We start from the raw sequence: 19,173 nt of genomic DNA, 5'->3' as shown, positions 1-19,173 counted from the left end.
GAAGAAAGAGACTGATCATACAATGAGGCTCCATAATAATACACAAGCAAGAATTTCACATAAAAATACTAAGGAGGTGTTAACCCTTCGAATCAATCAAAATACAGCCACCATTTAACTACTGTTAGGAAATAAAAGCATCTGATTGGCTGGTCTGGACAACACATTTTCTTTTGCTTTCCTCCTGAATTTCTACATAAAGGCAAAAGCCTAAATGCCACATCCAGCACACACTACCACACTCGAATACGTCCACATTGGCAGCAAAAGCAGCAGTTAATTAGCAAACAGCAAACTCAGATTTTAGTTTTCACGTTTAAAGTCCATTTCTGTAAAAGTACTATGACAATCATTTTAAAAAGTAGTCTAGTGACTACATAGTTCCTCTCTCCTATGTACAGCAATTATAATACACTTAACCATAGTACGTTTTCTATGTAAATATATACTTTGTTAAAAGAAAGAGTCATTTGTGTGCAGTTCCTACTGACTTGTGACACGGGCCTGCTTCATTATCACAGTGTAATGGCTTATTGTAGCAATGGTTGAAATTAGAAGACATATAGCCATAATGACTATAAAACAAGCAAAAAGCATACTAATATTTACACTGAAGGCTCCACACATAGGTTGTGGAAAATGTGTAAGCATCAATGAATATTTATACTCTTGTCTAAAAAGCCTGGATGCATTGTTTTCCGGGTTTTCTTGTTTAACACAAGCAAGCCCCTGCTTCAGATCATACGTGAGAAGGCTGTTTAGGGCCCAGACTATCCTATGTGTGACATTTAACTGTTTATTTCATATTAGATTAACTGAGGTGCAGCAATTCTGAGTTTTTAGAAAATGTAAATTGTATTCAGGTAAATATTACCATCAAAATAACCAAAAAGTGTTCAGCATGATGGTACTATATAGTGAATAAAGAAGGTGGAACATGTAAAAATAAATTGTATTTAATACAACTAATTTTGAGAAAAGGGGAGTTTGATTAATTAAAAAACATCCTTCTTCATTGATTCATCAAAGGATCAGAGGGCTCATTCTACTGATGGCCTTGTGACTGGTTACCAAGAATGGCCATGTAATGGTAAACTATGTAACCTCCTATGGTCATCAGTTGAGCCTGTTCTCTTGTGACAGCTCAATTTACAAAGCTTAAACACCAGGATAAGAACATCCTTATTTTAAAAAAAAGTGATTTCCAGTTGAACCCAAAAGAGATGTGAAAATTACAGTCACATAGCTAAAAAGAAGATCATTATCCTTGTGTAAAGCTTTGTGAATGAATCCTACAATTCTGTTAGTAGCATTGACCACATCTGGTTTGTGACAAGCCGAAACCTTGCTACATCAAGTAACCTTCCTTATTAAGTATTTTTTTTATAAATCAATGCTTACTGCATGGTATATGATTATTTTAAAATTATTATTATTACTATTATTTTATGGCAGCAAGGTATTTTGTGTGGCCTTTGTGTGCTGTTGCGTCTACTATATTATGAAATAAATGTAAATGGTGAGCTACTGGTATGACTGTGGAGACACCTGTAGATTGCAAGGTGTAGATTGGAGCTTTGAGCATAGCCCTTAAGTAACCCATAACACTGAATATTTAGTGGACAATACAATGGGCATTCTAATACACAACATATTTTGTAAGGAATGTAAATGGTCTTAGAACTGCTGTCACAGTAATCTAAAACAGTTGAAAATTACTTTCAAACCTAGCATCCTGGCAAATATGTTGAAACCCAAACATTTCCTCCCCTCTTCATCTACTCTACTTCATTACTCACCTTCCCTTCTCTCCCTGGTTGAGGGGGGAACATGTGACTAATTTAATTGGCTGGGGAGGGGCAATTACAAAGCACCACAACTATCAAATAAGAAATGTCCTATATAAGCCACTACTTGAGCAGCTTACACCTTATACCAGGTGGCCTCTTTTGCCACAGCAGATGAATAAAACTCTCAGGGAGTGAAGGAAAAGCGAGTATGTGCTAGATTAAAGTGACCTGGTGCTTTGCCCTGCATAGGCACCGCACAGCAAAGCACAGGTTCACTGTAAAGTAAAACTATAGATGGCTAGAACTATGTCCCCCATTTAATACATATATGTAATCAATAAAAGTACAGTTTGTATAAGGTACATAACTTTGTATTAGCTTCTTGAAATCCCATGTACAGCAGACTGGGGGAAAAAGGATCAGTGGTGTGAGCTAGTCAGGCTCTACTACATTTCCCAGTACTGGTAATCCAACACTGACAAGGGAAGAAAACAATAATGAACTCTCATCTGTAGCTTTGGGGTGGAGTTCATGAGCAAGCAGTACTGCTTAATTGCAGTGCAGAAAATGAATTCACTGACTTTGTCATGTGTTGGATGGATGTCTGAATTACAAAATTGGATGAACTTTACAGATATTTCAACAGGTAGGGACTTCTCACATGTGTGTTTTAACTGTTTATTACCCAATCTGCAGATAGTTCAATTTTACGCAGTTATCCCAATAGCTCAAAACCAGTCACACACACAACATATTGACACTCAAACATCTATTCCATATCCCTAGTAAAACAAAATTTTGAGGTGAGACAAGTCCTAAAAATAGAAATCCATACAATTTTAATTTGTTCTATTTGCTAACAGCTGTAACTTCCAAATCACTGCTGAATTTAGTTCATTTTTCTTTTACTCAAAAAGAAGCAGACATCAGACAGCGTTTATAACATGTCAATGGGTAAGTTTATATTTTACCTGACACGTTACCATGGGGGGGCATTTATCAAGCAACTTAGAGACACAATTGGTCACAAATTAGGGTGTCTCTCCTTCAGCAAAGTCTGTACTCCTGGGCAGCCAAGTGCAGTGGTTTGCAAAGTTCTGAGACTTATCCATTACTGAAGATGCAACAAATTTTCACTCTAAACAGCCATATGATTAAAAAGTGATCAGGGTCAGGTTTTATTCTGTGACAAAGCTACTTTAGAATTTATGACCTTGTAATAAATCTGTCTCACACTCTGGCTCACTGCTCCTGCTTAGCATTTCTTTGCTGTGCAACCGAATTGATAAATGTCCCCCAATGTCATCCACCTCCTCTGCTCTGCTTCTGAAGTCGGTATGATGGAGCTTTGTAGGTCCCCATAGTTATTAAATGTGCGGCACCTTGACTATTTAAATTCTGACCTTAAGTAAACCATGCCACATAAGCATTGCTTGCACAAAATGCATTAAACATATAAATAAATGGCATATTTTGTATAATTTGGGGAAAATGAGTTCCCTTATGTTTCTGGAATACCTACCTCTTCCTGCACCAAAGTATAAAAGAATATACAGAATTCTCTTCTATCGGATTGGCAAATTGCAACATTGGGTATAGTTGATGGTACAGGTAAAAGTGGAAAACATGGCTCTGGGGCTACCCAAGAGAATGATATGCAGAAGGGGAGGATCTTCCATGTTACTACATTAAGGTTTCAGAAGCAGGGATCCAATGCATTTATCTTGTAAAATACATTTAAAGCGGAACGCCAGGCTTTAAAAGACAAAAATCAGTTCAGCTCTATTAAATAATACATTATTAATTTTTTAATACAAGCAGTGTACGTAGCTAGATTTGACTTGGTATCAGCCTATTCCAATTCCATGTTACAGCAGAGCTCTGAGTAGGAGAGGGGAAAGCAGCAGAATGAGCCAATCCATTGTGCTGCAATGCTCATGCTAACAAGCAGCATCAGAGCACAAGCAGAGTGTCTGAGATGCAAGCTCATCAATCTGCTTCTTCTGCTAAGTTGTGTTACATAACAGCAGCAGAGAAAAAGCAGGTCTCCTGCCCTGCCAGACAGGGCTATGCTGTGTGGTAGAGCAGTGTACATCTCAGGAACTGATGGAAAGAAACGCACATCTTTTGTCAGATAAAACAGCTCCTATATATGCATTACATCTGTATATTTAGTTGTTGGAGTTTATCTTTAAGGATAGAGATCATACCCTTTAGGGCTTATGTAGATGGGTTTTAGTTTGCTTTAAGCAGGTTTTGCTTTCCCATACAAGTCTGTGGGAATGCAAACCCGACTTGAAGCGGGTCAAATGCAGCTGTCAATTTCTGAATTATCCCAGAAGCGTATCAAATTGATGCCATCTACACAAGACCAAAGTCTATCGACACAAGCTCTTAGACTGATAGTACTTTAAATAGTTGCAGTTTTTTGTTTTTGTTTTCCATTTAACACTGATATCCGTACAGTCCCAAAGCCTGGCTCAGAGTCATAAAGGAATCTGTTCAAAGCACAAATGCTATATTACAAAAATAGCAGCTGGTTTTAGGGGCCCAAAGTCACTAGTAGTGATATCTTTGGGCCCTATCATTTTTGTAAGTTGTTAGAAAATAATTTAACAACTTCCTCCCTGGCATCTGGGAGTACCTGGCAATAGTATCCCAGGCATTTTGGACAAACAAGCCAGCAATTTACACAATCTAATTTAACAAAAACATATTTTAAAGCCTTGAATTAATTTCTTTTTTTATGTTGTTTTACTTTTTTTTTTTAATACAAAAATGGTTAACATATGAAATCAAAAGCAGACAGAGATTGTGTTAGGCTGTTAAACTAATGTGAGAGGGACATAATTATGAAATATCAATAGATCTATACCACAAATGGCCAGACAATGGTCTAAGTTTCCTTTTCTCTATAACAAGAAGGGTTAAAATGAGAGAAATAAATACTGCTCATGGATGGAAAAATTGTAAGAATTGTGAAGAATACCAAGTGCTGCAACATCCTGGCTCTCGGCATTATTCAACATCCAAAAGTGCCATAGACTTGATAAGCCATCTGTCATTCTCTATCGCATAAGTGACACTGAAGTTGTTACTTGCGCTTATAATTCCCTGTGCCAAAGTGCAACTTCAAATCACTTATTTGTGGTGAGTCCAAGTGTCAGCAAGTGTCTTCTCAGAGGTAAAGTAAACCAAGTAACAATGACCTAACAGACAGCTTGTGTTAAAATGTCCAGACATCTATGGTCAACACAGAGCAGTGATCTCTACAACTGCATTTGTTCTTTGTGCTCTCACAATCCTGGAGTCTTCTGCAAGTGAACGACATTTAAGTCTCTAGATGGTGTTTAAAAAACACAAACATGGTGCCTCGACTCCAAACATCATTTTTTGGAAACACATAGTTTGGAAACAGATGCACAGGTGAAGATCTAATACTGGTCCACTAAAACATTCTGAAACAAACACTCTTGACTGTTGTTCTGCAGCGTGTTCACTATTGATATAGGCTTTTCACTCATCGTCATGAATAAGAAATGTCCTTATGTAACCAGATATGTAATAATGTATACTGCCAGTAATGTAAACTTATGTTATGGTGGTCAAATGTTTTAATAGAAAGTACATAAGAAATGTCTTATCCAAATGTGAAGAGGCATTCTTCCATTTAGTGACCTCACCTACATATATACGGCACTTGGTAGAGTGGTTTTATTTCGCTTTTAAATAAGATAGTTTACACTTCATTAACAAAGATCAGACCACATGTTTGAGGTATGGACCATTATGGAAGCTGTGCTTCAGAAGCATGTGGAGGAGAGTTAAAGCACCAGTTGACCCGAAGCTAAAATACCAGTCTTGGCCCGACTAACCCTACAGATCTGTTGCAAGGGGGGACTAAAACGCCTATTAGCCTCTTATATATCCCTGTGAAGTATGCATTGACTATAATGTCAAATAAAGGAAAATTCCAACAGGGAGTGTGACAACCTTTTATTAGGTGGTAAGAACTAAGAGCCCAGTCGCAGAAATCTTGCTATCCAGGGAATATAAGAAGGCAGTAGGTAGTTCAACCTGCTGACAAAACGGTTATCCATCTTCACTATTGTTTTAAAGTCTTAGTGGCTTATTTAATTGGAAGCCATGAGAGCACAGATGTGTTCTAACCCATAAACACCAACAGATCAGCTTTTAGCACTGGAGACATATGAAAGCTGTGTGGGTGTGGACAGGTCTTATTCTTTCTACTATTTTATTAAAGAAGAATGTAATTTGAGAGCAGAGTGTGATATGTGAATACTTATCTTTGTACTCCCATATACCAGATTAAAGACCATGTAGCTCCTTTTTTTTTTTTTTTGAGTGTTGTTTGCAAAGGCAGAAGAATCCATGATGAAATGGGAAACCAAAAGTGTAGAGCACATGCTTTAACTATGGCTAAAGGGCATTACGGTTAGATGTATTTACATAGCACAATCATTTCCACTTAACTATCCCGTGACTGTAGTTGATCAGACCTTTAAACAAATCCCTTTGTATGTTGCAGATAACCACAATAAAGTATATAACCATGGGTGGCACACCTCCTTTGTTGGGCATCTCCAATATTGGGAAGCTTGAGTCCACAACAGGAAATATTGCAAGATAAATATAGACTAACATAACACATTTCCCTCATAAAGGATAACCTGAACAGTTAGTGCAACTTTTTCTCTAAGGGCTAGATTCACTAAAGATTTGTAAATTGAGCGATATACCCACTTTTAATTATCGTTAACATCAAATACTGATTAGCACTTTAAAAAAAATAAACAGTTAAAAGGAAAATTTGCATGCAACATTGAGCATAAATACAAGCAGCACGAATACCTTATCTGAGTTTACCATTCATTTTATATTAGTACTGGTTTTAAAATAAACCGTAAGCATCAGTATTTTAGGAACTGTCCAGTGCCAAGCCCGTGTTGTTACAGCATTAGCAATAGATGGTTCATTGGTCTGATTTTCTTTGTACATTTTTACTGTTTCAAAATAAAATATATCAACCCATCATGCCAGCTGCATTAATTACCCTTTGTTATACTGATGCAATCACATGTGCATGATAGTTTCAACCCTGTGTTTCAAAAGGAATAGGTCCAAAATACAAAGCAAGCAGCCCAGTAATGGAGGGCTCTTTCACACCAATGGTGCCCTCAAAAGTAGGTGTGCAAACTAGGGCTATATGCCACTTAAGTACAATTTTTGGAGACAGGTAAGTTTGTTATTCCCTGTTCCAGCAAACCAATCATGCCTGAAAAATTCTAATCCTGAAGCCACACAAAAACATTTATAAAAAAGCAATTAACAAAAGGGATCTGGTTTTATAACAGAGTAAAAAGCAAATCCACGGGGTCTGCCGTCTTCCATGCCCTATGCTATGAATCCACCATTTAATAATAGGAAAACAATCTTGGCCAGAGTTAAACATTCCTGTGGTCTCCTCTCACAGACTGAAGTGAATCTGTGTGAGATTCACCATAGAGCACTAGTACATGAACTACAAAATTGATTCATGCATTCAACAGAAACATTTTTAACAGTATGGAGAATGTGGAAGACTAAAAGGTCACATGGATTTATTTTTATACTCTATAACAAATGGTAAAGAAATGGAGTTTTGAATACAAATATTTTACTTAATGCAGTGTTGGACTCTTTAGCATGTTTTTTCTGCGTTTTGTGCACAATATTGTGTAAGAGTCTAGTGTACTACAGCAATGAGCTGATATTTTAAGGGGGAGGCATATTTTCTTCCTTTGGAAACACAAAAAACAGTCATGGACCACACGCTTATCAGCCCCTAAGCTATAGTGATAACAACACATATGCTGCAAGGACTGATATTTTGCGGGAGGGCTATACTTTAAAAAAAAAAATGTATATCAAGCAGGAAAAAAATTAGGTGCATCACTCCTCTTGTAACAAGACAGAAGCAGTATCAGGCCACATGGGGGAAAGCTGCATGGACTTTATATACTTAACTTTTTTTCTGAACACATTAAAAATAAAAATAAAAGTTACAGGTTGGATGTTAACTTTGCAAGGGTACTATTTTACTTAACGTTTGTTGAAGTCTGTTACTGCAATTTAGTGAATTTAGCCCTAAAACATTTAATACTCTGCACATTCATTAATTTCATTCACTCATTTCATAGACTGTATACAATGGCACATACACCTGGAATATGGTATAGATTTCTATTAAATATTTAGCACTGCACCTACACATTCCCTACCACAAACACTGGCCATCTCCCTAAAACACCATAGCACTTCTAAGTTAACACTTACTTGTTCTATGTGACTGTCATCAATGTCAGTATAAAATAAGCTCTGCAAAGTTTGAGTTTTGTGCCAAGATCTTGCAAAATTTAAATAACTGAAATATGATAATATAAAAATTATTCTTCTGAAACAAATCATGAAGATAACAGAAAGGACGTGTATATCATTCAAACCATTGCATGCTTTCCTCTGACTGGTATCAGAATAAGCATACATTAATATGTGCATTTGGTTTAACTTGTACCACTTGAAACTCAAACGCATTGGATACTTGAGCTGCGGAAGTCATGAGACAACCATGATGACCTCTTGCCTAACTGTGGAGTAAGTGCAGGTTGGGAGGATTCACACAAGGTTCCCTGGCTGTTTGTCTTTTCCTTTGACAGGTACTATTGTGCTCTCTGGATCATTTGCTTGAAACGCAAGTCTACTATCCGTCTGAGAAGGAGAGGTGTTATTTTGCTGGTGGTGGAAATACGTTGACCCTGGATAGTGTCCCATAACTTCGCTGTAGGTTGGTGGTGGCCCTTCCATTCGGCCATTACTGCTATAGTTGGTTGCACTGATGCCCGAATTGCTGCTGGGTGGGCAGGGACCCCCATTGTACATTGATATATCTATCAAATCACTGTCAAAAATGGTCCTGTTTGGAGGCGCTCTGACAGATTCCCTGTTTAGTTCCATCTGCTGTTCTGGATCTCGTAACTGCAGAGTACATGGACCCTGGTAGGGTGGAGGCTCCTCTCCATCAGACAGGGAAATAGTAGGTGGAAGGTCAATCTCATGCTGAATGTAAGGATATGTTGGCTGGAAGCGACTAAAACGATCTCTCTGCATAAAGGAAGGAGTCGTGAATCTGTCTCTTGACCTTGATGCATACATGATCTACAATAAAGCAAGACAACAAATGAAATGGTCAAAAAGGAACTATGCTTTCATTTATCCGTATAAAACTATTTGTACATGCAAACTTTGCATATGTATCTAAACATAAACCAAAAGGGGCCTATTAAAAAAAAACAAACCATCATACAGGAATTTCGCATACACAAACAGTGAACCAGAGTTTTCACCAGCTGAAGAGGTAATGAACCTTACAGCAAAACAATCAAAAGCCCTTATCAAATGAGAATATGCTTATTGTCTGAATTACCTGCTGTTTAAAAAAAAAAAAATATTTTAGTGAGTTCAAGAGCATAGATCTACTGTATGGGGTTCCCATTTTTGCCAACCTGCCATGGACTCTTACTCTATTAGCTACAGCAAGGGCAATTTTAAGCTTCTTGCCACATTCTCCAAATTGAGAAATCCAATAGGGAGAGCCCCTTGTAACAGACATATGCAGTAGGCTGATCTGGAAATTATGGTGTAGAAATCTTACTGTGATATGTATCGCCAAGAGGTGTAAAAATCGGGTCAGTGATTTAATCCACTGAAACGAACATTTACATTTTGGATGGACTAATCCGTTAGTACTGACAGGATTTACACATTTCCAACGGGGAGGGGTGTGCTTAACTTTTTTTTTAACTAATATTGAGCAGAGGAGAGAGGAATAAACCAGAAATAGATATTGTGCATAATAGAACATATAGTAAAAACAGTAGTAGGTCCAGGGTACACATGGACCTTGATTGAAGCACCTTCTCCCAAACCAAATCGGGGAAAAAATGCAGCATTCTGTAATCTCACTGATGCTTGCCTATAGTCCATTCCATGCAAAACCATGTTTTTTTAAGTCTAAATAAAACAAAATGTATCTTACAATAGAAAGCGTAGACCGGCAGAAGAATGCTTGTGTGCTGAAAGGGAGTTGATTTTTTTTTCATTAAACCTATGATACTTGTATATAAAATCTGAATAAGGAGAAACAACATTTAAATATACCTCTGACGCTCCTTGTCGTGACTCTAAGTTATCTGAAGGCCACAAACACCTTTCCTAAGAGAGGAGAAGGAAAGAAAGTCAGCATGTAGCATCATATTTAACTGAACTAAGAAAATCAATATAGCATACATCTAATTATTTCTATTTTTTCATCCCTGACTAAAGTGCTTTAGTATAAAACGCATGGTATTGCGCTTTTTAATGTCATTTATTTTCACCTGATGTGCCACTAAAGTGTTGCGATTCTAGCGCTTTGTTATATATATATATGTGTGTTTTATTTATTTTTTTATATGCTGTTTTGTTATTGTCACTCGATTTTGTTCTATATTTGTTGTGTGAATAGCACAATTGCAGTGCATATCGGATGTTTTTTGGATATGTTTAGTTTGTTTCATTAGGCACACAAATTTGGCATACAGTGCTTGCTATTAATTTGTTCATTTTACGCTTTGTTTATTGTAACCACAACATACAATTTTCATACTGTCCACATGTTGGAATTGTGGACACAAAAATTGGTGTTATGTACCAAAATAACCCCTCAGGTTCCCGATGGTGTCAGCTCTTATGGGCAAGAACTTCTTAATTTCAAGGAAAACGGTCATGAAGTAAGACATGCATACTTGACAGCCTCTCCATGGGAATGAATGGGGTTTTCTCCACCCGTACCCAGAAGAAGACAGTGAACTTAAAGGATAATTACACAAATTAAAGTTGTCATTTGATCAGCTTTACTGAAAGTGCAGTTACTAGCAGAAAATGAATATCCAGTCTACAAGTCAAGCAAAAACATCAGAGGCTTCTAAGGTTGCTTTATTTTTTGTTCATGGCACATTCCCTTTAAGACATCAAGGCCTCAACACTGCATACCATGCTGTAATAATCAAGGAAAGTGGTGCAAACACACAAGTATTATTTGTTATGATTCTTTAGTGAGCGCTAACATATTCCACATGGCATATACTGTATGTTAGAATGAATACTTAGCTTTAAAAATCAATGTAAAATCTTTTTTTTTTTTTTAAATGCAAGTATAAATAAATGAAACACTAACAGAAGTTCGAAAGCTATGACTGTCCTATATAACCCAGCAATTTCCTCAAGGTACTGGTGGCCAAGATCCCCCTCTTGGAATATGGATCTGGAAGAACAGGAGTCTGGCAGTAGCGTGAATTACTTGAACGGGTTTAGTCTGCATCACTTGATGCATGCATGACTGCCAAACATTTTGGATCTCTTAAGTGCTCTGTTATGTAATAAGAGCATGTAGAAGATGCTGGCAGCCAGTAGATGGCACCGCTGTTAAATTATTTCAAGAACTGGTAACTGTCAATAGCTCGTAGTATCAGGCTTAGTTAATGCTTTGGCAACATCTTACAATATAATCACATAAAACTATGTATGTGATTATATTATATGTATTTGTCTCTCTCGTGCTATAGCTGGTCATATAAACTTTACTTGTGCATCTTTTTTTAATAATTTCTTTTAATCAGATTTGGAAATATTTCCTTTTAGTCTAAAGGCGCAGTTGCTGATTTTTGTTAGACCCAAATTATGATTATAATAATGACAATAATTGTTTAAAAGAAATCTTAATTTTTATGTAAGGTAAGGTATAAAACACCAAGCAAAAATACAAATCAAAATGTCACATTTTCTGCAATCCAATCAAGACCAATCAAAGAATTTCCAACTAAGCTGGTTGCTATCTTTTCAATCTGACCCCCAGAAAATTGATTGAATATAATGAATAACAGGCCACACAATTAATGTTTTTGCATGTCCTATCAGACTGAAAAATGTGTGGGCATTTGTATCAGCCTGTCTATCTATGCTGCCGAAGCCACTCCTATACAGCTGTAATCCTTACAAATGGCAAAATAAAATAACTTTAAATGTTCATGTCAAAATCATTCGAGAGTCCAATCTATCAAACAGAACATGAAACATTATTCTTATTATAAGCTTCTTAGAGTAAAACTGTAGTTAATTGGGTATGTATTGAGGCTGCCATTGCTCATGTTTCCTTCTTAAAATACGATTTCCCTGGTTGTCATGTTGATCCAAGGCCTTCAGCACTTTCAGACTCAAAACAAGTATGCATGTTAAGAGTTCGACTTCACTCTGTGATCTGACTTACAGTAATGAACCATTTGGATCACCATAACAGCCAAGCAACCAGCATTTTCAAAAAAGGTACAGTAGTGCGTTCTATAAATTTTTTCATTACACGTTTGTTTACAGACGCAGAAAGCCCATAGGCTGTGTAAAATCCAAACCCAATCACTTATCAGCTGTGTTGAAACAGAGTGATGCTGGGAAGGTACCCAACCTAATTACCTCAGGGCAGAATGGATATCTACACCAAGAGACCTGCTGGACCAATCTGTTAAGGTGTAGCTGAAGCTAAGACCTCTGGATATAAATAGATGATGATAAACTAGATAAGATGAACACTTGTAACCACAAAAATACTGTGCACCAATTTCAATACATAATTATATATCTAAGTCAATCAATATAAATTGTAATTCAGGTTAACTTGTTCTATGGTTCTCCTGAAAATCTAGAATACAAATATGTTTTTGTTTAGGGGTTATTTAAGGGGTTCGAGGACCTGAACTATGAAACAAGGTTATTAAAATTAAATATGTTCTCTTTGGAGGTTAGGAGATTAAGGGGGGACATGATTTTCCTGTATAAACTATTCAAGGGCGACAGCAACATTATTAACAAACTGTTTACAGTTCGCTCCGTAACAAAGACCAGAGGGCACAACCAAAAATTGGTGGAAATAAAATTTCAACACTCAGGGCGCAAGGGGTTCTTCACATTTAGAGCGGTTAGGGTCTTGAACTCACTATCGCAGGAAGTGATTTGAGCGAAGAGTGTGGAATCATTCAAGAAACTCCTGGACGAGTTCCTCGGAAACCATAATATACAGGGGTACGGGTACGCCTAAATGGAAAATCACACAGGGACTAATACAAACGCACACACCTGCTCAAACATAAATGCACACATGCAATAGGTTGTGGACTTGTGATGGACTTGATAGACATGTCTTTATTCAACCTCAAATACTATGTAACTATGTAACTAGATTTCCTGTGTTTTCTGGTTAGCCGTGGTGGATGAAGTAGAATTAGGTAGTCTCAGTAAAAGGTTAACCAATCACAATAACTAAGCTTTTTTTTGTTGAACAATTTATAATAAGGAATTTGATATTATTTCTTAAGAAAACAGGCCCTCAAAGATTATTATACAACTAAACCAAGCTACCCGAGGTACCCCCTAGTAACAAAGCTCATGGTCATCATTGTTTGAAGGATGGGAGATGCGCTGAAACCACAAGAGGACAACAATGGCCCAATATAATCAGGTCTGAAAAGAATGGTCAAAAATTATATATAGCTATTTAGAGTGCAGGTGTTGAGTAGCACAGCATTGTCACTCCGTTAGCAAAATTATGTAGTTATATCTGTACGAAGATAAAAATGTAGTTTGCCAAGGCTAACTTCTCATGTAAATGCTAGATACATGGCCGTTATTTGAACCAGTTCCTTCAATATTTTCTAAAATACTGACTTGGAACAAATGTGTTCATTGTAGGTTTGTGTACTCGAGTGGGTGCATGATTGTTTCAGGTCAGTTATTCAACTTAAGAGAACTATGGGGCAAGTGTTTTTCCCCATAGTTCTCTTTGGGTCACTGGAGGAGGTTAGTATATGTCCTTCTGTGACCCTAAAGCTCAGTATATTGCAGGCTATTGCTGTCGAGATCCACCCAGCTGTGTGAGTGACAGCTGGCTCTGCCTATCTAGAGGCAAAGCCAGCTGTGCCCGCTCCCTCCCGCATTTGTTCCCCCGATCAGCGCTGGAGGATCAGACAGAGGAGGGGGAATTCCTGTGGGGAGCGGTGACAGACAGTAGGGAAGTGAGCGGATCGGTGCATGTTTCTGCTCACCTACCCATCAATAGAGCCGACCGCTGACAGCTTCTTTGTCACGGGTCGGCTCTAACTATGAGGATGAGTGGAAATCACTCACCTCATGGTTCTCCTTTAAGTCAAGTAACTACCATTTTCAGAATTCTGGTACTTCGAACAGGTTTTCTATAATACATGACTATTCCTTAGTAAGCCCTCAGTATGAGGGAGCATCATTAGTGTACATAAGAACAGGAATGGACTGAGACATCTGACATGTCACACTGAGAATAACATGAAACATCTGCTCAAACCTGCCAGAATCCACTACACTCTTCTTCTCAATTTCACCCACTGGTGAATGTGGCCATAATAACTATATTCCCTTCTCTCCAGAGAAAATGGAACAGTTGGTTAGTGGCCTGTTAGAAAATATGAAACAACTGCATCTGGAAACCAAAAGCAATAATCTCATGAGGCCCAAAACGACAGTGATGCTATATCCAGTCACACTGCTTGCTTTTATCCATCCAGAAATGGCAAAACCTTTTATTTCCTATGCCCAAAAACATAAAATACCAGTCTGCATTCTGTTGATAGATGCTACAAAAAAAAAAGCTTTTGCCATTGTCAACTGCAACTTTCTCTCTTCTCTTTAGAACAAATGGGCTAAGGCCCTAATTTAAATCACCAAAATTATGTCACTGTATCCCCCAGTTCCTACCTTCTGCTACTGGTTTAGCGAACTTTGACATACATCAGAAATCTTCTCTAATCTCACGCATGCAAAACTTACAATCTTGCGTGCTTTACCAGCCCGCATCTTTCAAAAGACCATTGGCTCCTACCCCTACAGATTGACATGCTTTATAAAATCCTACATTCCTACCCAACATACACATAGCCCACTGACAGAGTCGCAGAACTCCCCTACCCACCAGGTCAGATATCGTCCATTCTCTATGGGATGCTACCGGTGAGGTACAATAATCTCCATCCTCTAAATAACAGAGAATGGAATCAAGACTTGAGGCATACCATTGCAAATTAAGAATGGTAAAAGGCCTACATTCTTACTCACAATACTTCAATCTCATGTTATACACAGGAGAAAAAAATATACAATTTCAAAATCTTGTCACAATGTTACATAGACCCTGTCTCCTTGCATCACATTTATCCTAATGTTTCAGACATATTTTAGAGATGCAGAAGAGAGGTTGGAATCTACCTGCACATTTGGTGGGAATGTCTTCCTATTCAAGTGTACTGGACTGACATTTTCTCTATCTGTAATGAGGTTTACAACACCTCCAGTTCACCATCTCCAGAAACTGTCCTTCTGCCTATAGCAGGCAAGAATTTATTTTTTTTTTAAACACCACTTTATCGCTGCAGTGTGACAACTCATACCCATCTTATGGAAATCAGCTATTACATTCTTAACACTATGGATAGACAAAATAAATTATATTATGCTTATCGTTCTTTACGGGATAGGTTCTAAACTCCCCTTCCCTCTAACTTCCGAACTGATACCTCTTTACTCCCAAGCATTACCTCTCTCTCTCTTTTTAGGAGTCACGCTGGACCTGACAAACCCAGTATATCCTCCCTTCCCTTCTTCAGCATTACCCACCCACCATTCCTCACAAATTATACCACAAGTGTGTCTTTAGTCGATACAATGGATATAACCAAAGATACAATGTTTTATCATTTTAAATGTTAGAAAAACATATGAGACCGCATCTTTCATAACAAGTAATTTTACCCCATTGAAAGGCATATGTCGCTTTATGTCTAAATATTCATCTGTTTTGTGTTTCTGCACATATACTGCAATTAATAAAGACAGATTAGCTATTATTAGTGAGGTTTCTCCACCATTCCTCTTGGAATTTTTGTTAGATTTTTTATTTTTTTGTGTATTGTAAAATATATTAAAAGGGGGGATTTTTGAAACATACAGCATAACGGTATTGAGGAATTCTGGTTTAGTTCCAATAAAGCTAAGCTTGTTTACGGCTCCTTTATGTGGAAGAAAAGTTCTTGTCCTCATATGACTGGTAAAAAAATAAATAAATAAAATTTACAAACACAAAGGACTTCCACCAGAATAGCACCCCTGGAGCACGAGAAAATCCTGTCCACTGCCTGTCCTAATGAGAAGTGACTACCTCCTGCAGCTAAGCCTTTCACCCAGCCTACAGAGCAAAGGCGCAATGTTCACTCAGCTGTCTGGGTCATGCCAGACACATGCCTCCTATCACAAAAAGCAAAGTGGAACCTCAATGCCAAGAGCTACTTTAGAAGTGCACTGTCAAGAGGAAACTATCCTTTCCACTGTTTGAATCCAAAACACAGCCAAACACAATGGAAGGAGGAATGCAAAGACATTTTATAAGCTACATTTCAGGTGAAGACTTCATTATTACTCATGTCATACTTGTGGCACAGACATATTTTTCATAAGAAGAGAAATAAAAAGATGCATACACACCAATGTAATTAGGACAGACTGGAATTCAGCTAGACGGGGTTTATTTATTTAAACTTTGGCATAAAAACTGAAACTGTTGCTCATAGCAGATTCCAGCTATTCTTTTCAACGGACCGTTAACAAATAAAAGTTTGCCTCAAAGTCATTTGTTATTTAGGGAGTAAAACTGGTGATGACATTCTGACATCTTAAAACGTCACTGCATTACTTTTAAATTATGATTCTTTATGCGTGTTTCTTGTCAGCTCTCAATGCTATACACCATTCTCAAATAGCAGAGGGAGGTCTAGAACTCACCGGCTGTAGGGCTTCTTCCTGTCTTCTACTTTGGCTTTGTCTGGTAATGATGGACCACGTAGACAGTTTATAATGATTCAAAAGGCAGACAATCACAACTACCATTACCGTTATGACCACGATTATGATAATGATCTGGACAAATTCCAATTCAGCTGAAAGAAGAAAAAAACAACAACAACATTATAATGGTATTACTAAAAACTCTGCCATTCACAGTTCTGGAGAACTGAAACTAAAGTGTACATATGGCCAAACCTAAGAAAGGATTAAACTGCTTTTCAGTTTATCTTGTCTGTGTCCCGCTGGGGAGATTTCCATTTACTTTCTGTTCTAGAGACTCAACAAGTGAGAGGAAATCCCTTCTCAGACACTTGTCACTGGAACAAGTGTCTCAATTGGTGTACTTCCTCTCAATTCTTGTTCTGGTGACAGCTGTAAGACTTTAAATTTCCAATCACTTTATTCCCCACCGACATTGGTCACCAGGACAAATACAGGAGGGTGAATCTCCCCAAGGGGCACACAGGCAATAAAAACCTGAAAGGGGTTTGAGTCCTTTCCTACGCAATCCAAAACTAGAAAAAAAAGGCTATAGATACTCTTCGAATCAATATTCCTCTCATATTCAATACACTAAAAGCTCCCAAACCATGAACATTTTAGCGAACTTTACATTTTTATATGTATTACTTTGTATTGTTTGCTACCTCAAAGACATCCAGCAATAGTCATTAAAATATTCCCATCACATTTACAGCATTATTTGAGTCTTCCTTTATACACAGCCTGTGCTACAACAAACTGCAGCATGCCTAGTTTAAAGTGGAATTAATGCCAAATCTTATTCTTATATAACCCATCAGTTTTGTTGCCATCTGTGCTCCACTGCACAGATATCTTTCACTTCCTGTTGTGGCTATAGGACAGGAATCCCTGTTGCTACCTGAGTCAAGAGAACTAGTGTCTCCATTGGAGGGCTTCCCTTCTAGGCCTGTTCTCGTGAATTTGGATTTTCTTTCACTTTCACTGTTATCAATAATGGTCAGCAGGACAAACAGAGTGGGTTAACCTCCACAACGAAGGCACAGACAGCAATAAAAACCCAACATGTGTTCTAAACCCTCTTCATTCTAATAACAAAAAAAAAATGGATTCTACTTAAACACGTCAGTGACTTACTATGTACGGAAGTCATATCAGGATGATAGCCCAACAGCTTGTACCTTTGACAATCAAGTCTACCCCTATATTTCTATCCTCACAGGTCCCCTTTATACAAAAACAAAGTGGTCTGCACAAATATGCCTACTAAGTTAACGTAGTATTAAACTCTCAAGCGTTTTCCAATAATAATCCAGATCAAACACATAGCAAAGTATTTCTTTATATTCTTGCCCAAGTATTTACAATTGTCATGTTTCTGAACAGCTGCTTCCAAGTGTCTCAGCTCAGATTCCCTGAACTTCCTGTCCAGTACAAGATCACAAGGGATGGAGCAGACTCCAGCAACTGTTCATCTACTAGCTTGGAGAAGGGAGGAGAGGGGGCCAGGGAAGTAGCTTGATTTGCTATGTCTGTGTATTTGTGGAGACACACACAACATACTAGCACACACAAGGGTGACTGCATAACTTGAGAAATTAGTCACTCTAAAACAAAAAGTCAGGACCAGTGCTCAGGAGACCAGCTGATTCTACAGGAAACTAAAACTTTTAAACATCAAGGAGCAGCATCCATTGTAAGTGATTTCATCAGCATGTGAAATAGTGATATTCAAATCTAGTCTGTTTAAACAGCCTCGATGCTGGCGACGTACACTGTACGTCGTCAGTCACGAAGGGGTTAAGCTAAGTATTTTGCACTGGAGGGATGAGGCCCAAAAATATGCAATACTGGACTACTGGAATGTGGCACAAAAGAACCATGGTAAGAAGAAATAATATTAAAGAGTATGCTACCCTTACAAACAAATCCATGGAAAAACACACATTTATTAAATAAAAAATGTAACGGTGGCCTGTTCAAGTTTTATTGCTTTCTTTTACCAGGTGATCCAGGTCCCTCTTCCTTGCTGTTGCAATCTGACCCCAGAAAGCACGGAAGCAGATCTTTGCTGGCCTGGTCAGTTTCTGCCCCCGATTTCTGATACATGACGTACCTGTCTGTAGCCCCGTAATCAGCTTTGCCCCTATGCCCCCTACCGAGCTCTGCTCTGTCTGAGAGGGTAAACATATTTCCCTAACTGCCTGCCCTCAATGGAAACGCACCCCTTGCTTCTTCCAGGAGTGACACTGGTAGAAGCAGCCAATCCTCTTAGCAAGTCTCCAGCCCCCACTCTCACCAGACCTGGAAGATTGACTGAATAGCGGTCACGTGAAGTCAATGTTCAAGGCATTTGCTGAGATTAGTTTCACATTGATTGATATATATA

At 38.0% G+C, this 19,173-nt stretch overlaps 1 protein-coding gene across 1 annotated transcript in view; it reads right to left on the bottom strand.

The window, feature by feature from the left end:
* Positions 1-7,872: 7,872 nt before the first annotated feature.
* LDLRAD4 (low density lipoprotein receptor class A domain containing 4) overlaps positions 7,873-19,173 on the bottom strand; it is a 21,733-nt gene continuing 10,432 nt past the window's right edge. The window contains exons 2-4 of the mRNA XM_018556860.1: positions 16,740-16,894; positions 10,008-10,061; positions 7,873-9,005 (exon numbers count right to left, since the gene is read on the bottom strand). Coding sequence (XP_018412362.1) covers positions 8,466-9,005; positions 10,008-10,061; positions 16,740-16,894 — 749 coding nt within the window. The 3' untranslated portion in view covers positions 7,873-8,465. The remainder of the gene's footprint in view (positions 9,006-10,007; positions 10,062-16,739; positions 16,895-19,173) is intronic.

Source organism: Nanorana parkeri, unplaced genomic scaffold, assembly GCF_000935625.1.
Source record: "Nanorana parkeri isolate BGI_ZX_2015 unplaced genomic scaffold, ASM93562v1 scaffold255, whole genome shotgun sequence".
In the NCBI taxonomy this organism is placed as follows: Eukaryota; Metazoa; Chordata; class Amphibia; order Anura; family Dicroglossidae; genus Nanorana; species Nanorana parkeri.
The sequence above is the reverse complement of the archived record's forward strand: the minus strand, read 5'-3'. Positions and strand labels throughout refer to the sequence as shown.